The sequence below is a fragment of the Mytilus galloprovincialis genome, chromosome 12 (assembly GCF_965363235.1).
Source record: "Mytilus galloprovincialis chromosome 12, xbMytGall1.hap1.1, whole genome shotgun sequence".
NCBI classification, from domain to species: Eukaryota; Metazoa; Mollusca; class Bivalvia; order Mytilida; family Mytilidae; genus Mytilus; species Mytilus galloprovincialis.
Genome location: NC_134849.1, coordinates 18,695,533 through 18,714,147, shown reverse-complemented (window position 1 = coordinate 18,714,147; position 18,615 = coordinate 18,695,533). Strand labels below are relative to the sequence as shown.

General features: G+C 31.5%; 1 protein-coding gene across 25 annotated transcripts in view; it reads right to left on the bottom strand.

Annotated features, from left to right (window-relative positions):
• Window positions 1–13,960, bottom strand: part of LOC143054256 (doublecortin domain-containing protein 2C-like) — a 113,727-nt gene extending 99,767 nt beyond the window's left edge. For 6 of the 25 annotated variants that reach the window (XM_076227185.1, XM_076227183.1, XM_076227197.1 and 3 more), the window contains exon 1: window positions 13,219–13,949. In XM_076227185.1, coding sequence (XP_076083300.1) covers window positions 13,219–13,544 — 326 coding nt within the window. In that variant the 5' untranslated portion in view covers window positions 13,545–13,949. Of the gene's footprint in view, window positions 1–13,218 lie in introns of all 25 variants that reach the window. The other 19 variants (XM_076227209.1, XM_076227210.1, XM_076227213.1 and 16 more) reach the window with 11 other exon arrangements.
• Window positions 13,961–18,615: the final 4,655 nt, after the last annotated feature.

The following is an 18,615-nucleotide window of genomic DNA, read 5'->3' as shown; positions in this document are numbered from 1 at the left end:
CAAACAAAACACTAAACAGATCAAACAAAAACAAATTTAAGGACAAATATTGATATTTCAGAAGAAGATTTGAAATAGATATCTTTTGTTTAAAAACAATGCACCTCGAGGAAAAAGCATCATATAATTACAAAACGTCAGTGAATAGGAATACATGTCCTACCAATACATTAATTAAAAAATTGAAAGAATATGAATATAAGACAATCAAAATCAAGAAAGGTAATGTGGAAGAACAATCGTACTAAAATTGGTCCAAATCAAAATGGTAATGACAAAAAGATACCATTCACGGAGTCCTCTCTCCAAGAGTAACTTCAGATTCAGTTTGGAAATGTTCCATGCAAGCAATTAAGGAAATACAAACAGTTTTTAGATCAATTCTTGTAACACTTTGACACATAACTGTATGATGTCATGGCAGAGAAAAGTTAAATAATATCATCTTAAGTTAAGGATAAGGTAGTTTTGATTCAAATTACCAGAGAGCAGATCAAAGGGAGTGGTCTCCCCTTTGCGCCGTAATGTGTTTTTCGTACTTTTTTGTTTTTATAATTTTGACTGCCAGGTTCTGCATATTTTAGATCCTGGATCCACGATTGAAAATATCTAGAAGGTGAGAAGATATATTTAAATGATATAGTGTGCTCTTGTTATGGGTCTTCCTTTCGGGTGTTCATTAGCCTCGTTTAGAATCTGCTGATCAGAGAGATTCACCTTCAGCAATAATGGATTTGTTTGATACAGAATCATCTTAATTAATTAGGATGGAAATCCATGTTTTTCTTTCTTTTGTTGCTATGGAAGCAAATTGCGTTTTATAAACGAGTCTATACGAAAGTTTTTCTCCCTGGAAAATTAATCTTGTACACTGGTGTAATTTACCTAAAGGGACAGGTGTAAGGGATTATAGTTTGTGAGATAATTACTAAATGTAACACGAGGCTCAAGATGGGGTTTACAGAATAATGGAAAATGGACAAAAGGGAGATAATAAAAGACCAACAAATATAGAAAAGACAAACTTGGGTAAAAGCAAATAAGAAATTAAATAGGAATTCAGTTTTAAAATTTAAATAATTAGAAAATAAACGGGAAGAAAAAATAAAATAAAGAACATTGTCTCATAATATAAGGTTACAGAAGCGAATAGTGACCCCTTTAAACCCTCAAATATTGAATCCAATATGTAATTTAACCAAGGAGAAATGTCTTGACAAGTAATTAATTTCATGTACAAATAGTAATCGAAACGTAAACTGCATGTGAGAGATGTATAAAGGGAAAATTTTTACGAAATTGTACAATGCACTATAATCCTGACCATATGATAAAACCACACTTAATAGATTCTGTTTATAAAAGATTACCTACACTTTTATTTGCAGTTTCAGTGTAAACTGTTTCCAAGAAAAAAGAGGGGGGATTAAATACTTCAGAATACATGTACTTTTAATAAAAATGAAATATAAAATAGGTGGTGATTTGTAACTAGTACATTGATCTAGAACTCACTTTTGATTCAATAAATTTGGCTAATTTTCAAATAAAAGGAAAGTTTTCTGTCAAACAAACAAGTTACTCACAGCAATAATCTTGGGATAATCTGACGTTTAAATAAGAAAATTCATCGGTGCGCTCGAATGGTTTGATTTACTGATATCAATTTCTGGTCTGTATACAAAGTATTGACATATTTAGAAGTATATGACAATGGAATTTAGAGAAAAAAGATAAAGGCTGATCTTTCCACTTGAACGACGGAACATTTAGTACAAATAAATTAACCTTAAGCAGTGCACATGAAGCAATGCAATTTATTTTTGTATTACTATTATAAATAAATACACAACATCGGTGTGTTTAAAAGTCTAAATTAAACCTTGAAGAAATATTGTGTCAGGCTAAAATTTATTGACTTTACACTCTAATAATTTTATGATCTTTTATGCGTCGAAGGCTTATTCTGAATATTTCTTCTTAACGAACACACACAGCCAAATATTTGAAAATAAGGATGTATATGTATTGAAACACTTAAAGAGCTTTATGACCAAAATGGATCCAACAATAATAGCTTAAGGTGGTACCCAACACTTTCACTAAAATTAATTTTGCTCGTTTAATTTTCATACAGTTCTGTCAAAGTATTTTAATTTGACCCTTTAACACAAATATAAAAAATTCTAAAATTTTGAACCAACAGTTTTGTCAGAAAAAATACACTGGTTATATAGCAGTTTGACAAACACCAGTTTTGATCATTGAGAAGTTTAAATATTCCTTTTACAACACAACGTAATTAAAATGTTTAGCTGACTTTACAGAGTTATCTCCCTGTAGTGTTAGATACCACCTTAATCCACATAAGGTCAACTTTGACTGAGGGACTTTAAACGATGTTGATATACATGTTTACAAGTTACAATTCATTAATTTTGCATTTCATGAAACCCGAATTGGATGTGTAATCTGTTAATTTATTTGAAGCTCAATTTATGTTTTCCAAACAATTGTATACATTTAAATATATTTAAGGAATGACTGTAATATTTTTTTCTGTCTATTCGAAATAACATTAAAAATTTGGTGCACACGGAATAACGCGCGTAGCGGGTTATTCAACAGTGTGCACCACATTTTTTATGTTATTTCGAATAGACAGAAAAATATTACAGTCATTTCTTATAATTTAATTCTAAATTCCATTTTAAACCGTAGAAAACCATGAAAAAACGTTGATGACGTCACGGTCACATGACTAAATTATGTCTATGGGCTTATAACAAAATAACGTCAGCCAATCAGAAGACGCGTTACATCTTAAATTAAATTATTGGAATTTGATGCGACTGTCATACAAGTGTGAGCTTTAGCTAGTTATAAAACCAGGTTCAATTCACCATTTTCTACATAAGAAAATGTCTGTACCAAGTCAGGAATGTGACAGTTGTTATCCATTCGTTTGATGTGTTTCAGCTTTTTGGATTTGTCATTTGATAAGGGACTTTCCGTTTTAAATTTTCCTCGGAGTTCAGTATTTGTGTGATTTTACTGTTTTCGTAATTCCTACAAATGTGTATATATATTTATAGACGTACAAACCAGAAATTTTGATTTAACAAATTAGGCACGTTTGTGTATATAGCCTTACACGAACTAAGACCAGTACGTTTTCTTATGATTTTTTAAGTCCTTTAGTTCAAAGTCTCATAAAGTGGACATTTATTTGTCCAATTTCTCATGATCCTTTTTCTAATAACTATATTGTTCAATACTGAGCGGTGTTTGTATATTTATAAAAGCAATCTAAAGCAATCTCGGGCAATCTAGTTTATTTATCAACGTTGTTTTACTTATCGATTTAATTGCTGAGGTCAAAAGTTTTTTGATTAACTCCATGTCATCTATGTATTCAATTTAATTTAAATGTTTCACCATTGTAATTTAAATGATAATATCAGAAATCGTGAACCTTTTGTTCAGTTACAATTAAAAGCATTATATATATATATTTGAAAAACACGATGCTTACTATTAAACTTCTATTTTGGTACGAGGAAATTTCAATTTGAAGGTCATTTCTTTTTAATTTAAGTCATATTTCTCTTGAGTTGTATACTAAGTGGATATTGTATTGTAGTTGAGGAATATTGTCCAGTACAGTATAAAGTAAATTAACATAATACTGAACTCCAAGGAAAAATCAAATGGAAACTCCATCATCAAATGGAGAAAAAGAAAGAGGTCAAACACATCAAACAAATAGTTAACAACGGTCACATTCCTGACTTGCGACAGGCATTTCCTTGTGTGGAAAATGGTGAGTTGAAATTAGTTTTATGCTAGCTAAACCTCCCACTTCCATTACATTGACAACAATGTGTGAACAAAACAAACAGACATTATACATAAACATGTCAAAAATAGGGGTACAGTAATCAGCATTGTGTAATAATCTCAATCACTACAAAAATCAAATAAAATGTCAACAGAGGAAGAAAAATAGCATACAGACAAAGTCATTAGCAAAACTGAAAGACAAGAACACAAAATAGACAGCGGCACACAAACACATATGCGGAAAACTTTATTTACTATTCTTGTGTAGCTCAATAGGATTGATAACCTGATTTTTGATCATATACGTATGTGTTCCTAAATGAAATAAAATGATGTTTCAAATGTAAGTTATTTTATTAATAATATAGAAAAATTCAACCATCTTTATAGATCACCCCAGATGTATAATGGCTGCATTGATGGTTACTTTGCAACTTCTAATATTTTCCTTAAAATAGATCATGTGTCAGATTCACTAATGGAAAATATAATATACATATATATAATTATAGAAAAGCAAATGAAATGGGGTATCTATTATCCATATATATGTATGTAAAGGAGAGGGTATAGAACTTGCAATGAGAGGAGACTGTCCCTTATAATTTTGCTCCTATCGATCTAGGCCGGAAATATTTCATAAGTGTCTCCTGTTTTTGCGTCATCCACTGTTGGCAGCGCTAGGTACTATATACATATACAAGTAATATATTACATGCTGAAAAATAATCTAAACTTGAACTCTTCAATTCGTTAATATTAAGTTCATGCTAATTATCCAAAAATATAAGATGACTGTCACACAGTTTGATATAGGGATCTATGAGGGAAACATGGAAAAGAAACAAACAAAAATCTGGTGGAACAAATCACTGTCAAAAATACTAACACTTATAAAACAATTACTATCCACACTGATCTGTGTCCACACTTGTATATATATGAAATTGATAACATGCCGATTCCAAACTCGCGTTTTCCATTGATATTTAAAATCTATGTAATATGCATAGTGCATTATACATGTCAATAAAGAAATTCTTATTCACCTAGGTTTTATCAGGGAAAAAATTTCATAAATAATCCAAACTAATCGACCTGAAAGCTTTCTCATGTTTACATAAGATCTGAAATTTACACTTCATAAACACATCTGAAAGCTACACTCGTTTTCAATATTTTATTAACCAGTGCAATATGCCGTTGACATCAATAGAAATATTCAGAGCATTGAACAAGGCTAAAGAAGAATGAACATAAATTTACGTCAGCATCTTATTTAAATGACACTTCCCACAACTTAGAGTTAGAAATATTATTATTTCTGTTATGACGATAAAAGCGAAGACACAATTCCGTCGCCATTCTGTGGTTTGTTATCCAATGCAACTAATAACGAAAGTTTACATTTCGTAAGAAGCACGACAGGTGACACTTGTGGTGCAGAAATTGCTTCCATTTTCAAATTGCCAGCTACGTGGATTATTCAATTTGCACTACATTTAATATGTTATTTCTTTATAGACAGAAAAAAATTGCAGTAATTTTTTGAATATTAATGAAATCCACAAAACCCTACCGGAAATCTTAAGACCAAGCAACACAAACTCGATAAAACCGTGAATCATTTAAACTACATATGACAAGTGTTAATCTTACAAATCGCTCTCATCAAAGTTTATAATCGAGATTCTCGCATATACCACACGTAAGATAACACAGAAAAAATAAGTTAACAAGTCCTCCAAAATGAAATAAAATAGAGAATGGAAATGGGGAATGTGCCAAAGAGACAACAACCCGACCATAGAGCATACAACAGCAGAAGGTCACCAACAGGTCTTCAATGCAATGAGAAATTCTCGCACCCGGAGGCGTCCTTCAGCAGGCCCCTAAACAAATATATACTGGTTCAGTGATAATGAACACCATACTAAACTCCAAATTGTACACAAGAAACTAAAGACTGACAACTCAAATCAAAATACGGCAAATAGAAATCAAACATCTACGTATATACGTTCTGTTTTGATTAACCTTTTATGTATACTCAAAGACAAAACCCCCAACACAGAAATAGAAATTTATCAATCATTTACAACTTAAGATAAGATCATCGCAAGTACTTGTCCCTTCTGGCAGTTAATCTATTGCTAAAGCGAGGCGTTCGTTTGACAGAGGGCAAAGTATAAATACGCAGCCAGGTCTTGTCAAAATGGTAGTGTTAATCTCGATTCGTCTTCTAGAGAGAATACCACACTCTCTGTTCGTTAAAGATCGTGTGGTACACCTCTTTCAGGAGTTCGTAGGTGACATGTTGCAAAATTAATGAAACACAAAGATTTATTTGGGTTGTTTATTTCCTTTTATACATTAAGAAATATATCAATAGATATAAGAAGATGAGGTATGAATACCAATGAGACAACCCTCTCCATCCAAATCACCATTTGTGAAAGACAACCATTATATGCCTTTAACATGGAGCCTTGGCTCACACTGAACAGTAAGCTATAAAGGGTCCAAAGCACTGACAAGTGTAAAACCATTCAAACAAGAAAACCAACTGTCTAATCTATTTATAAAAAATGAAAAACAAGAAACACTGATGCACAAGTTTGATATGTAATTCAACTCTCCTTAAGTTTGTTTGTTTTTTAAGCTTCGTGACGTATTCTTGACTATAGTTCTCTATGTCAAAAGTTGACATCACAAAGCTTTGTTGTGACAAAGATAAAACGCATTTGTACCCTTGAATATTTCAAAAATTGGTACGAATATTTGCGAAACACAAAATAGTATAGCAACAAATGCTTACGGGTTCAAATTACTGATCATTCAGCTTAAACAAAGATTAACTTTTATCTCATTCAATACAATTATGTAAGAGTTTACTTGATTTTTCACTTTGATGTTATAAGGTGTAGGAAGTATCGAAACAAACGTTCCATTGTTTTTTAAAAGTTTTTTTTCTTTTTGACAGTATTAGTAACTGTAAACATCATGAACCATACTTATTCAAGACAGCATAGTAACACGTAGTCATTCAATGTATCACTTTGTTTCTCCAGACTCCCTTTTAGCTGCCATCAGGGCTTGGAATCGGGTTCGGGGTTGGGGGGATAGGTTGAATACTACCTAGATCAAAATCGGCTGTGCATGATTGCAAAATCAATTTATAAAAGTCCGATAGCCGATATTAACGTGTTCAAAAAATGGCAAATCAAAAGTCGTTGAAATAATTACTAGTATAACACAAATACCGAACAATAGGGTAAATTCAAAAAGTGTTATCCTTAAAACTGACAAAATCGAACGTTATCAGCCACGATAGGAAAATGGTGGGATAACCCTAGTTTTATGTATAGTTCTGTCCAATATGTTGTTTTGTTAGTACTGTTATACGTCTTATTTTTGTATTATAAAATCTCGGGGAAAAAATAGTATGAGGGGAAACTCATCAGATTTTGAATTGCTGATTTTTTATATTGTAATGTAAAATTGTCTTTAAAGGTGATTTAGTGTTGAAGACATATTTTTTGAAAAACTGTTCATCAAGATCATTGCATTTCCTAATTGTGCTGTTTTTCCTTGTATGTTTTTTAAAGTAAGTTTTGTTTAACTACTGACGGAGATTTAACTAAACGGGAAGGTAAAAATATACAAATTTAGATGTCTTTGGTTTTTTTTGTGATGTTGGGCTCTCCGGTTGAAGTATGAGGGGGGATAGGACCTTTATCGGGACTCCGGGATCGGGTGTTTTTAAGCTCGGGATTTCGGGATTGACACTTTCGGGATCCGGGAATCCTTTTTTTTTCGGATTTCGGGATACTTTATTTAAATTTGGGACCTCGGGATTTCGTTTTTTTAAGTCCGGGATTTCGGGATCAGGACCCCTCCTATCCCCCCCTCAAGTATCTACATACTCTACATTTCCCTTTTTGTAGAATGAAATATTTGCCGCTGGATGTTAAGAAACGACTAGAATAGATTAAACGGATGTCATTAACTTCAGTTATATATTTATGACTATATTAAATCGACTGTCAACATTAAATTAAAGTAAATCAGAAGTCATCATTCATTGAAATATGCCTTTAAATAATTTATTAAACTTTAGTAAGGTAACTGAACTAATATGAGGGATTAGATTCAGCTGGTTTTCTTTATCTATTTTGACCATTTTCTCTCTTAGTAATAATTCAGCCCCCTATTACTTTACTTTCTTTTCTCTCTCTCTCTTTTATAATTCATTTTTGTGTCCGATTTTTCTGTTTTCTTGGCCCATTATTCTCCCCTTTGTAAACCCTTCGAGACCCCCTGATATGTTTTCCAATTTATATGAAAGTGCATAAGAAGATTGACGAGGCAATCAAGTGTTTTCTATATGAGTAAATATTTCATTGAACGTCGAATAATAAGGTAGAATATAACATCATGTAAAACATCTGTTTGGCATAAAGTGAAGATCTGGAAGGGTATCTTCAATTTCTTAGAATAAAAAATGGAAACATTGAATGTGTTTAATAGACGACAACCCGACAAAAGAGAAGAAAAGACCTCAAGGCCACCAATCGGTTTTAACGTAGCTAGAAGATCCCACTCTAGGCTATTATTCACTTGACTTCCATCTTTATTTACTAGTATAATATTTATATTTTGGCAACCCATCAGTCTTTATTCTTCTCTTTATTTACTCATTTTCGCGACTCGTTATTTTTTTCGTATTTCGTATATCATTATAAGAGAGAGCTGAACAAAACTAGTATGTAGCTATTTATGTTTAAACACATCTGGAACACTACACAAAGAAAAAACATTAAAAATCGCTTAATGATAAAATTATTAAAAATAAACTCTCAAAGACCTAGGTTCACCTAGTCGTTATAAATATACATTAATTTTAAACTTAAATGAGGTTATAATCATCAAAATAACTGTGTGAGGTTGCAGACACTTTATATCTTAACAAGGGCAACAGCCTTCAAGATTAACGAATCCACAAGCCCGAAACTGAATTTTTTGAAAATTTTAGATGGACTCTGTTTGTTTGTAAAGAAAAAAATTACAAGCCAGAAAGCAATTTTACAAGCCTGTGCCGTAGGACTTGATGTTCAGCGTGAATACTGGGTCAATACTTTGATTTAACACGTAGCACAATCAGCTTTATTATTTGACTTTCAGATGACCAGATTCTGCCGCGGATTTTCCTATGTCCTTTCGTCACAACTCTCCACCTAGTGTTATCTCCTATATACTAGTATGAATTGGAAGAATCATACTTAAGATATGAAACAACAGAAATAAAGAGGTTTTTATGGTGAAGTAAAGTAGAGTTACACAGTCAAGATCCTGCAGCGGATTTCCCCTATGTCCTTTCGTCTCAACTCTTCACCTAGTGTTATCTCCTATGAAAAATTTGATAAATTGAATAATCATGCTATAGATATGAAACAGCAGAAATAAAGAGGTTTTTATGGTGAAGTAAAGTAGAGTTGATACCTTTTATGATTACAGTTTATCCCTATCTTAGTCTAAGCTATTCAATGATACAAGTTAAAAATCCGAAGATAACGATGTAAAATAAGGAAAATAATTGAGGTAATTTTCAATTATATCAGCAAATTCCTGTCCATTCTGACTGATAGTGTCAAGAAATGTGTATTTGTATCAGTCTTAGATGTATATTATAGTGGAAATACACTGTGTCACCGACGACGAACCTTTTCACTTGGACAGATAAAGGGGGGATTAAAAATAATAAAAGATAAGCTGGATAGGAAATAAAGGCAACAGTAGTATACCGCTGTTCAAACTCATAAATCCATGGACAAAAAACAAAATCGGGGTAACAAACTAAAACTGAGGGAAACGCATAAATATAAGAGGAGAACAACGACACAACACTACAATGTAACTAACACACACAGAAACGGTCCAAGCATCAGACAAAATCCCACGAGAATAACAAATATAACGAACTTCCCAAAACATTCGAGGGGTGATGAAAACTCAAAAAAAAAATAAAAAACATTGACGTTCCCTAAACTCAAATTTATATGTACGAAAATATGTATCTTAGATTCTCCAAAAAAGTTAGTTGGGATTGATTATATATATAATGTCACGTACGTCAAACATATTGTTTTGCAATTTCAAGTTCGTCTTTTGTCAAGTGTATCCACAGAGGATGTGATTTGGACTGAGAGCGGCTTACGTCATCATATCGAGGAAACAGGCTTCCAGAGATAAAGTTAACGAAATATAAGACTTTGCAATAAATAGGACTTACGAATTAATCAAAACCTGATAGCGACTGCATGGTTGACACATTTTCCTGAAGAGAGGATAACATGCAGAAAAGCAAACAGTTGTAAAAGATCCAGTTGAGAAGCGTAGTAGTTTGGATGGGCGAAGGGGCATGATCTCTTGTGTTTTTACGAAAATGTTATTGGAATCGATCGCAATGTGAGATTTAATGATTTTAACGTTAAGACATATAAGAAGATGTGGTATGAGTGCCAATGAGACAACTCTCCATCCAAGTCACAAATTGTATAAGTAAACCATTATACTGGTAAAAAAGAAAAGGTCTTATACGCGGAGCCTTGACTCACACCGAACAGCAAGCTACAAAGGGCCCCAAAAAGACTATTGTAAAACCATTCACGAGGGAAAACCTACGGTCTTATCATAAAAACATAAAAATGAGAAACGAGAAATACGTATGAACAAACGGCAACCACTGAACATCAGGTAAAGCATTTGATAATAACATCATTTATTAAATTTTTCATGCAAAAAACTGTTAAAGATACATGTTTCAAATCATTTTCTAGTTTTTATGTGAAAAGTCGATACAAAACATTAAATTAAAGCACAAAAAATACCTGTTTATGAAAGTGCAAAGCAAATTTAACACGAACAAATCTCTTTAACTGTACAGTTTTCAAGTAATAAAATTGCATAAACGAGTACATAAACTTAAAAAAGATAACATTGGCATTGTAGAATATGTACATTCTGGATTATAATTTAAAGATTGGACACAGATCAAACAGTCTGTAGATATTTAAGATTAACAAATCTAATGATACTTTCTATATAAACGTGTTATTCATATTGTAAACAATGTACCCCTTTTATGTAAGGAACAAAGTGTTCTGTAAACATCGATTTTTAGAAGAAAAAAGAATGTTGAAAAAACTACATGTTTTTGTATAGAACGTGCATATTAAATTGTCAACTTAATAAAAAGCAAACAATTTAAAGTTGAAACAAGAGGGAATTAGTTAGAAATGAAAGGAAAAACTGATTCAGTGCTTATTTCCTTGTTACTATGTCATCAGAAAGGTTATTTTTAAATAGTACGTGATGACCACGTACACGGCATAGATTCCGTTTGTCGTAGCTACATCACGATTGTTGTGACGTCACTGAACGCAACTTGCAACAGATGTTTTACTTTCTCTAAACAACACTACGGATGTTATTGATGGAGCAGGAAACTGCTTACCTTTAGTTCACTCCTGGGTTGTTGTTGGTTTTCGGGATATTTATCTTTTGTTTTTAATAGACTGTGCTATGGCTTCACGTGACTTTACCTTAGTCATTGGGCTTTCAAATGGCACTTTGGTATCTCCTGTTCTTATCCTTTTATCGTATACTAGCTTCATGCATAATGGTTATGCTTATTAATTATCAAATAAAAATAGAAATTAATTAAACATATAAAAGCACAAAACCGAAATTTTGGCAAAATTTGGCAATCTTGAGATTAAAGGAAAAATTGAAAGAGACTGATATATCAAATTTAACAATCAGTTAATTTATACTAGGGCTTCGAACGCATACATTGTCTTTCAGATACAATTTTAAAGATTTTTATTTTTAATCCACACAAATATTTTGTTTTTAACAATTAATTAATTTGATGTTGGACTTTTTGTATAAATAATTAAAAAAACTACGTTATTTTTAATTTTGACATGGTTTCATGCATACACTTTTTTTTTTGTGAGTAAAACAACGACTTTTGCTTTTCAAAACAGTAGGTTTTTTGGGGGTTTCCTTCTCAAGAAATCTTTGATTTTCTAGATTTTATTCCCGGAGTATATATGGGTGTATTGATGATTCATTGACAACAGTACCAATACAAACATATGGTTATCCTACTTTGAGGCACAAACAAAAGCCCTATACAAACATAGTGTTGTGTTTTTTTCAAGGTTAAGTTGTTAACGTGCATATTAATAATATGTATTTGAAATTATTTTGAGATAAAAAAAAACCTTTGTGTAACCCATCTTCAAATGAAAATATATCCATGTATCAAAACCTATATTGGTCAGTTATTAACCCTTGTGTAACCCCATTCCTAAAGTATGAATATATCGAAGTATTATCCACAGCATTGATTTATATAGGTATAATATTACAGTTCTTATTGTTACTGATTTGTCTTGTGTTTTAAACTTGACTTCAATATATCAATAATATATACGTATAAAGTCAATGAATGTCATAATGTGTAGAATGAATATATATATGTGTACAATTCTAAAGAATTTGTAGAGTGATAAAGGTACCATAGTATATTTTGTATTATATCATTCGTATATCTTATTGATAATAATTTTAAAGATATGTCTACATTAGATCATTCATTAGAATAAAATATATTTAGTAAAATATAGTTACTATATGAAAGTAACCATCGTGCATGAATTTTACTATTATCTGGTTTCTTTATAAAATGTGCATTGCAGCAGAAGAATTACACAAGTGGAACCCAGTTTACTGTATCGTAGCGGTGTACAGTAAATTATAATAAGACTTCTTTCATGTAATTTTAATGTGGGAGGCTGATATATTTAGTACCAGTTAGCATCATAATGCATTGCAAGAGTCGTGTCTATGGTTATATAATTTTTTCTCAACGTTTCATGATTATGTCCCCGACAATCATGTTGGAAAAAAGGGTTTGACAGAACACGTCAGGTGTTTTAAAAAGTCTATGACAAATTCGAGTTAAATACTTAAAAGCACATTAAGATAAAATGTCAGTTTTGCATGAACTGTACCTCTTATTTTTAAAAAAAAATAACAAAATGATTTTTATTTGTGAACCTTTGGAAGATATGTCTATCTCACTGAGTGATTTTCATCTATTATTTTACCTTTAATCGAAAAAGACAATAAAGGCATTTATTCCTTATATAACTAACACATCTTTGGAGGAAGTCCAATAACCATATCAGTGTTAAATGGGTGTTTAATGAACCCCAAAAAATGGATGAAGAAATTAGCTACAACATGAATTGTTATCACATGTCAAATTGAATAAGAAATAATCTAATTACAAAAAATACGTACGGTCTATCTAATCTCTTATATCGTTCTCTGCCACAGGCCACATATCTGCCATCAGGTGTCATGTCTTCGAATCCTCGAATACGATGTCGTCCTTCAGGGGTATAAATATTACGTACAGCACCATATCTTGGGTTTAAGACTTTTGTAGCGTAGTCCAAAAATGCATTATATGTTCGATCTCGTTTAGGATTGACTAGAAGTTTCTTTGGTAGAAAATGTTCGTCTCCATTCACATATACATATGTATAGAGACCTCTAGTTGATCCTTGCTGATAATGAGGCTCTACTCCCCCCTCATCCGAGGATTCATAGTTTCCATTCCTCATTGTTAGTCCTTAAATGCAATGAATCTGAACAAAATTAAATCACAAAACCAGACAATATCCTGAAACTAACTTCTATATTATCCTTTCCCTTTAAATTCTCAATACATTTAAATTAAGAATCCGGAATTATAATCAAATCTCTCTCCGTTGTTATGTCAGATTCACTTTCATTATCACTGATAAGCGTTCAGTTGAAGTCGACAACGTCAAGCTACGCATGTTATTTATAATACTATACTACCAAGTCTGTCCAAACAGACCCCGTATCTAAGGTATACTTCGGCGGATGTAAAATAAATTACTTATCGTCTCAAATCGATATAAGGAGCTGCCTATTTAAAAGATAAAACATCAATCAAATCAGAGGTCATCCAAAAATACTGAAAAGGTCACGAGAGCATATCATCCACCAATATCCGTCGATAGCTAGAGTTGATATGCTACAAAGAATACCTTACCTATGTATAGTATATTGACAATACACTGTTGTCGATTGTAAATACTATCTATTGAATTTTCATAAAAGCCGCGAAATGATTTTCAATAGGGCGGTTATGATATGAGAACAATGCATACTTTATTTCTTTTAAATTGATTTTGAATATACAACAAATGCACGTTTGAATGCATTCAAAAAAGGTGTATTCAAAATAATATTAAATTTTGATCATAAACGAATATACAATATATACATTGACTAAAACTAGCTAGCTGATAATATTCAAAAGTTTTACTCATATCAAAAAGATTAAATTTCATTCGGTGTAACTGACATAAAGAAATCTGACTTATATACATGCATGTGTTGAATAGGGCGATCAATTGTTAATAAGAAGTTGTTTAAGAATCACGTCTTTGAAATCTTTCTGAACAATTGATTCGGGTATTGTACTTATTTTTTTAATTAATAACAACATTTTTCAATTTGATTTTCATTGATAATAAATAAAGCCGAAAGTGAAACTATTTCAGGATATGTTTGACATTGCTCAAATATTGTAAGAACTTTGGACTTATTTTATATGAGGATTTTGTATACTTTGGTCATTTCATTGTGAAGTTGTTTTTTCGAAAGATGCCATCTTGCTCGAGTGTAGCTCAAGGTTTATTAACATTTAATTCAAATTAACTATCCAGTTTATCCATTTTTGACCAGAGATTAGGAAAAGTTTCATATCATTAAATGAAAAAATCCAACGTATAATACCTTCTTTTCATAAGCAACAAAAGTTTTCAATAAGATTTTCATTGATAATAAAGAAGAAAGTGATCTGTTTTAGAACACGTTTGAATTTACTATTTTTATGGTATTGTTAAGAACTATGGACTTGTTTTATATAAGGATATTGTACGGCTTGGACATTTCATTGTGGAAGTTACACGTTTGTTTTTAAAAGGATATTATCCTTCCTCTGTTTATCTTAATTTTTAATAATAGACTTTAATTTCCAGTTTTTCCTGTTTTTTTTTACCGTAGAGACTGTGGAAGTATTATAACATTAAATGAAAAAAATCCACCACAGAGATGAATGGAAATAAGTATAATAACTTTTTTCCTTAGTGAAAACAGTTTTTTAATTAGTTTTTCTTGATAATAGAGACGAAAGTGAATTTGAATAAGGACATTCTTTGAATTAACTTTAGAAAGAACTTTGGACTTGTTTTCTATGAGGACTTTGTATAATTTGGTCATTGTATTGGACAAAATACAGGTCTTTTCGGAGGACAACATTTTTGATGTGTGTGCCTTTTTCATTAATAGTCAATATAAACTTTACTTTAAGATTACTCAGTTTTGACCAGAGACTTGGGAAGTATCATAACATCAAATGAAAAAAAATCAACACATAAATGAATGATAATACCTTTTTAAACACCAGTTTTTAATTAGATTATTCTTGATAATAAAGACGAAAGTGAATTTGTTTTAAGATATGTTTGAATTCATTTCAGAAAGAACTTTGGACTTGTTTAATGCAAAAATATTGTACATTTTGATCATTGCATTGGGCAAGGTACATGTCTTTTCGAAGGACATCATCTTTCCTCTGTGTATCTCAATTTTCAATAACAGTCATAACAATCGTTCCTTTCCAGTATACCCGGTTTTGACCAGAGACTTCGGAAGTAACATAAAAAATTCCAACAAATAGATGAATGAAAATACGTATAGTACCTTATGTAACAACAGTTTTTAATTAGATTTTTCTTGATAACAAAGAAGAAAGTGAATCTTTTTTAGGACATATTTGAATATACTTTGGTATTGTAAAGAGCTTTGGACTTGTTTGTTTGAATTGTATTTTTTTCCCCATTGCATTTGACAAGTAAAAAAAGAGGTACAAAATATACCAGAGGAACATTAAAACTCGATAGATCTAAAAAAAAAAAAATGACATCACAATGGCTAAAAAAGACGATGACAAATAGACAAATAATAGTGCAACACAGAAAACTAAAGACTACAAGTAACACGTACCCTACCAAAAATTTGGGAGTAATATAAGATGCTCCGGAAAGTAATCAGATTCTGCTCCACATGTGACACCCGTCTTGTTGTTCATGTTACAAGGTTCCTTTAAAATCAGGAAAACATACTTTCAGTGTGTATATGAAGTTTTAATTAGAAACAAAAAAAAAAAACTTTTCAGTCACCCGATTTTTACTAGGGACTAGAAAATACACCTGGTAACTTTATCAAATCATATACAAAGAACGTATATAAAAGTTTTGAATGCATTCACATTGAAAGATAACAAGGAGTTAAATACGTAAAACGTTTCACCTCTTATAGTCGAAGATTTGTGCTGAAAAATTAGAACAAAATTCCTCAAACCTATTCATGATAGCAAGTACACAACGTCAACATGTGTTCAATCTTAGTGAAGTCTTAGAGATCTTTCATGAACTTTGCTAAAAGAATCAGAAATCCAAGGGTTCTAGGTTTAGAATTATGAGGAAAAAGGTTTATAATAATGGGGAAAGATTCCTGAAACAGTTTTATAACAGCATATATCAAATCTTCGTGTGATGTTCTACGATACTTGGTTGAGAACTGAAGACAGAGTTGATTATATAAAACTTTTGTCAAGTTTAATAAATCTTGCTGAAAAAGATCAAGTTACCAGTTCTTGAAAATGAGAAATATTTTTTTTCAAACATTTTCATAAAAGCAGGTCGGCATCTTCAACATATATCCAATCTTCAGGTGATATTTCAGGGATTTGGGTTGAAAACTGTGGAATGAGTTGAATACATAAATAAGTTCCCATACCACGTCTCCACAAAATCCGACCGTCAAAACAGCTGAAAAATATAAAAAAGAGAAAATTTTAGTCTCACTTTTATGAATAGAGAAAACTAGCCTAAAATTGAAAGAATACTGAAATAAAAAGCCGACCCCATCCCCATACACAAATCCAATCATTTTTTTTTATTTTAACTTCTGTACCCTGTAACCCTCCCTCTCTTACAAAAATAAAGTTTTGACATTTTAACTTTTCAGTTTTTCTTGTTAAAAAAAAGTAATTATGTTTACAAATTTCCAGTCTTGCATTAAAAATAGATTGAAAATATTGCGTAGTCGAAAATCAATCTGATCAGTAATTTTAAATTCTCAAAAGTCAACATTATCAAAAAAAGTCGATGATTTCATAGGCAGCATATTTTAGGATTTGTGTCGCTGCCTCTGTTGTTGAGGGTATGACTATCCAAGTAGCCAGTACTTCGTGAGTCACTGGCCTCAAAATACCGATTTTGTGTTATCAAAGTTAGCTATTAAACAATTTAAAATTAAGGAATGTATCTCTTTTATTTATTTGTCCTTTTTTGTAGACAGCTCTCCATCCTTTTAATAAGCCTCGAGTATCACTGAAGAGAAATTGATTGTCGAAATGCGCATAAGGTGCAGAAAAATTTGTACTGTTTATGCTATTACAAAGGTGAAAGATACCGAAGTCGAAGAATAAATAAATGATTTTTGAACATCGGTTAACTACTTTTGCCTCTGATTGAGAAACACTGATGGCGTACTGAAAACATGGACTATTGCTTATAATGTTAACTTACAGGGATTAAAAGTTAATGATCAATGTGGGTTTGGACAAAGCTTATATCAATTGGCGGTTTCATTTCCCATTTTCAACTGTCCGAGAAATAAAGTATAACATTGTGACTCTAATATCTATTTCTATGAATTGTAAAACAATAGACTGTGATAAATAGACAATGGAAGTTTTAAATTAAAAACTTGAAAAGAAACACAACCTTACTTTACAGTTTTTGCCATTGCATTTTCAGTTAGTTTTTACCATTGCATTGTCAGTTAGTTTTTGCCATTGCATTGTCAGTTAGTTTTTGCCATTGCATTGTCAGTTAGTTTTTGAATAATAAGTTAAAGATGCGTTTGGAATCCTCCGCTCCTTTTTTCGCTAATCTTGTGGCGTTCACATATATCAGTTGACTTTCAGGATTTTTCTCATCATGGAGATTTTGAAAATAATTATTAAGTACAAAGCAACATTATAAGAAACACGACAGAAATTAATATTTATTTGTTCTTAATATTTGATTTCTTGTTATAATGCTTCTGTGATATAATAAATCTATAACGGGTTGCCATTTTAATCATTTTCAATTATGTTATGTTCCTGGTATTGACTAGCCATAAATAATCAATCTTTCGACTTTGATAAATAAATAGCAGGAACTGCTATATTCTGAGATTGTACTTGAACTTGACGGGTATCTATGAATCGTATGCAAATGATGCATGAAAAACTATTTATGAAAACAACCTCTTTTAATCCTTCGTAAATTTTACGGACGCCATCAAGAGTTGGTTGACCGTAATGGAATAACCGTTTCACAAATGATTTCGGATATGTACCTTACGTCGTAACTACAATCCCTTCCTTTTTCATGAATGTGACCTACCGAATTAGACTATTTACCGAATTTGTTATCACTTAGTCAACACGACGGGATCTGCTTACCATTCCGGAGCACGTGAAATCACCCCTAATTTTCGGTGGGGTTCGTGTTGCTTATTCCTTAGTTTTCTATATTGTGT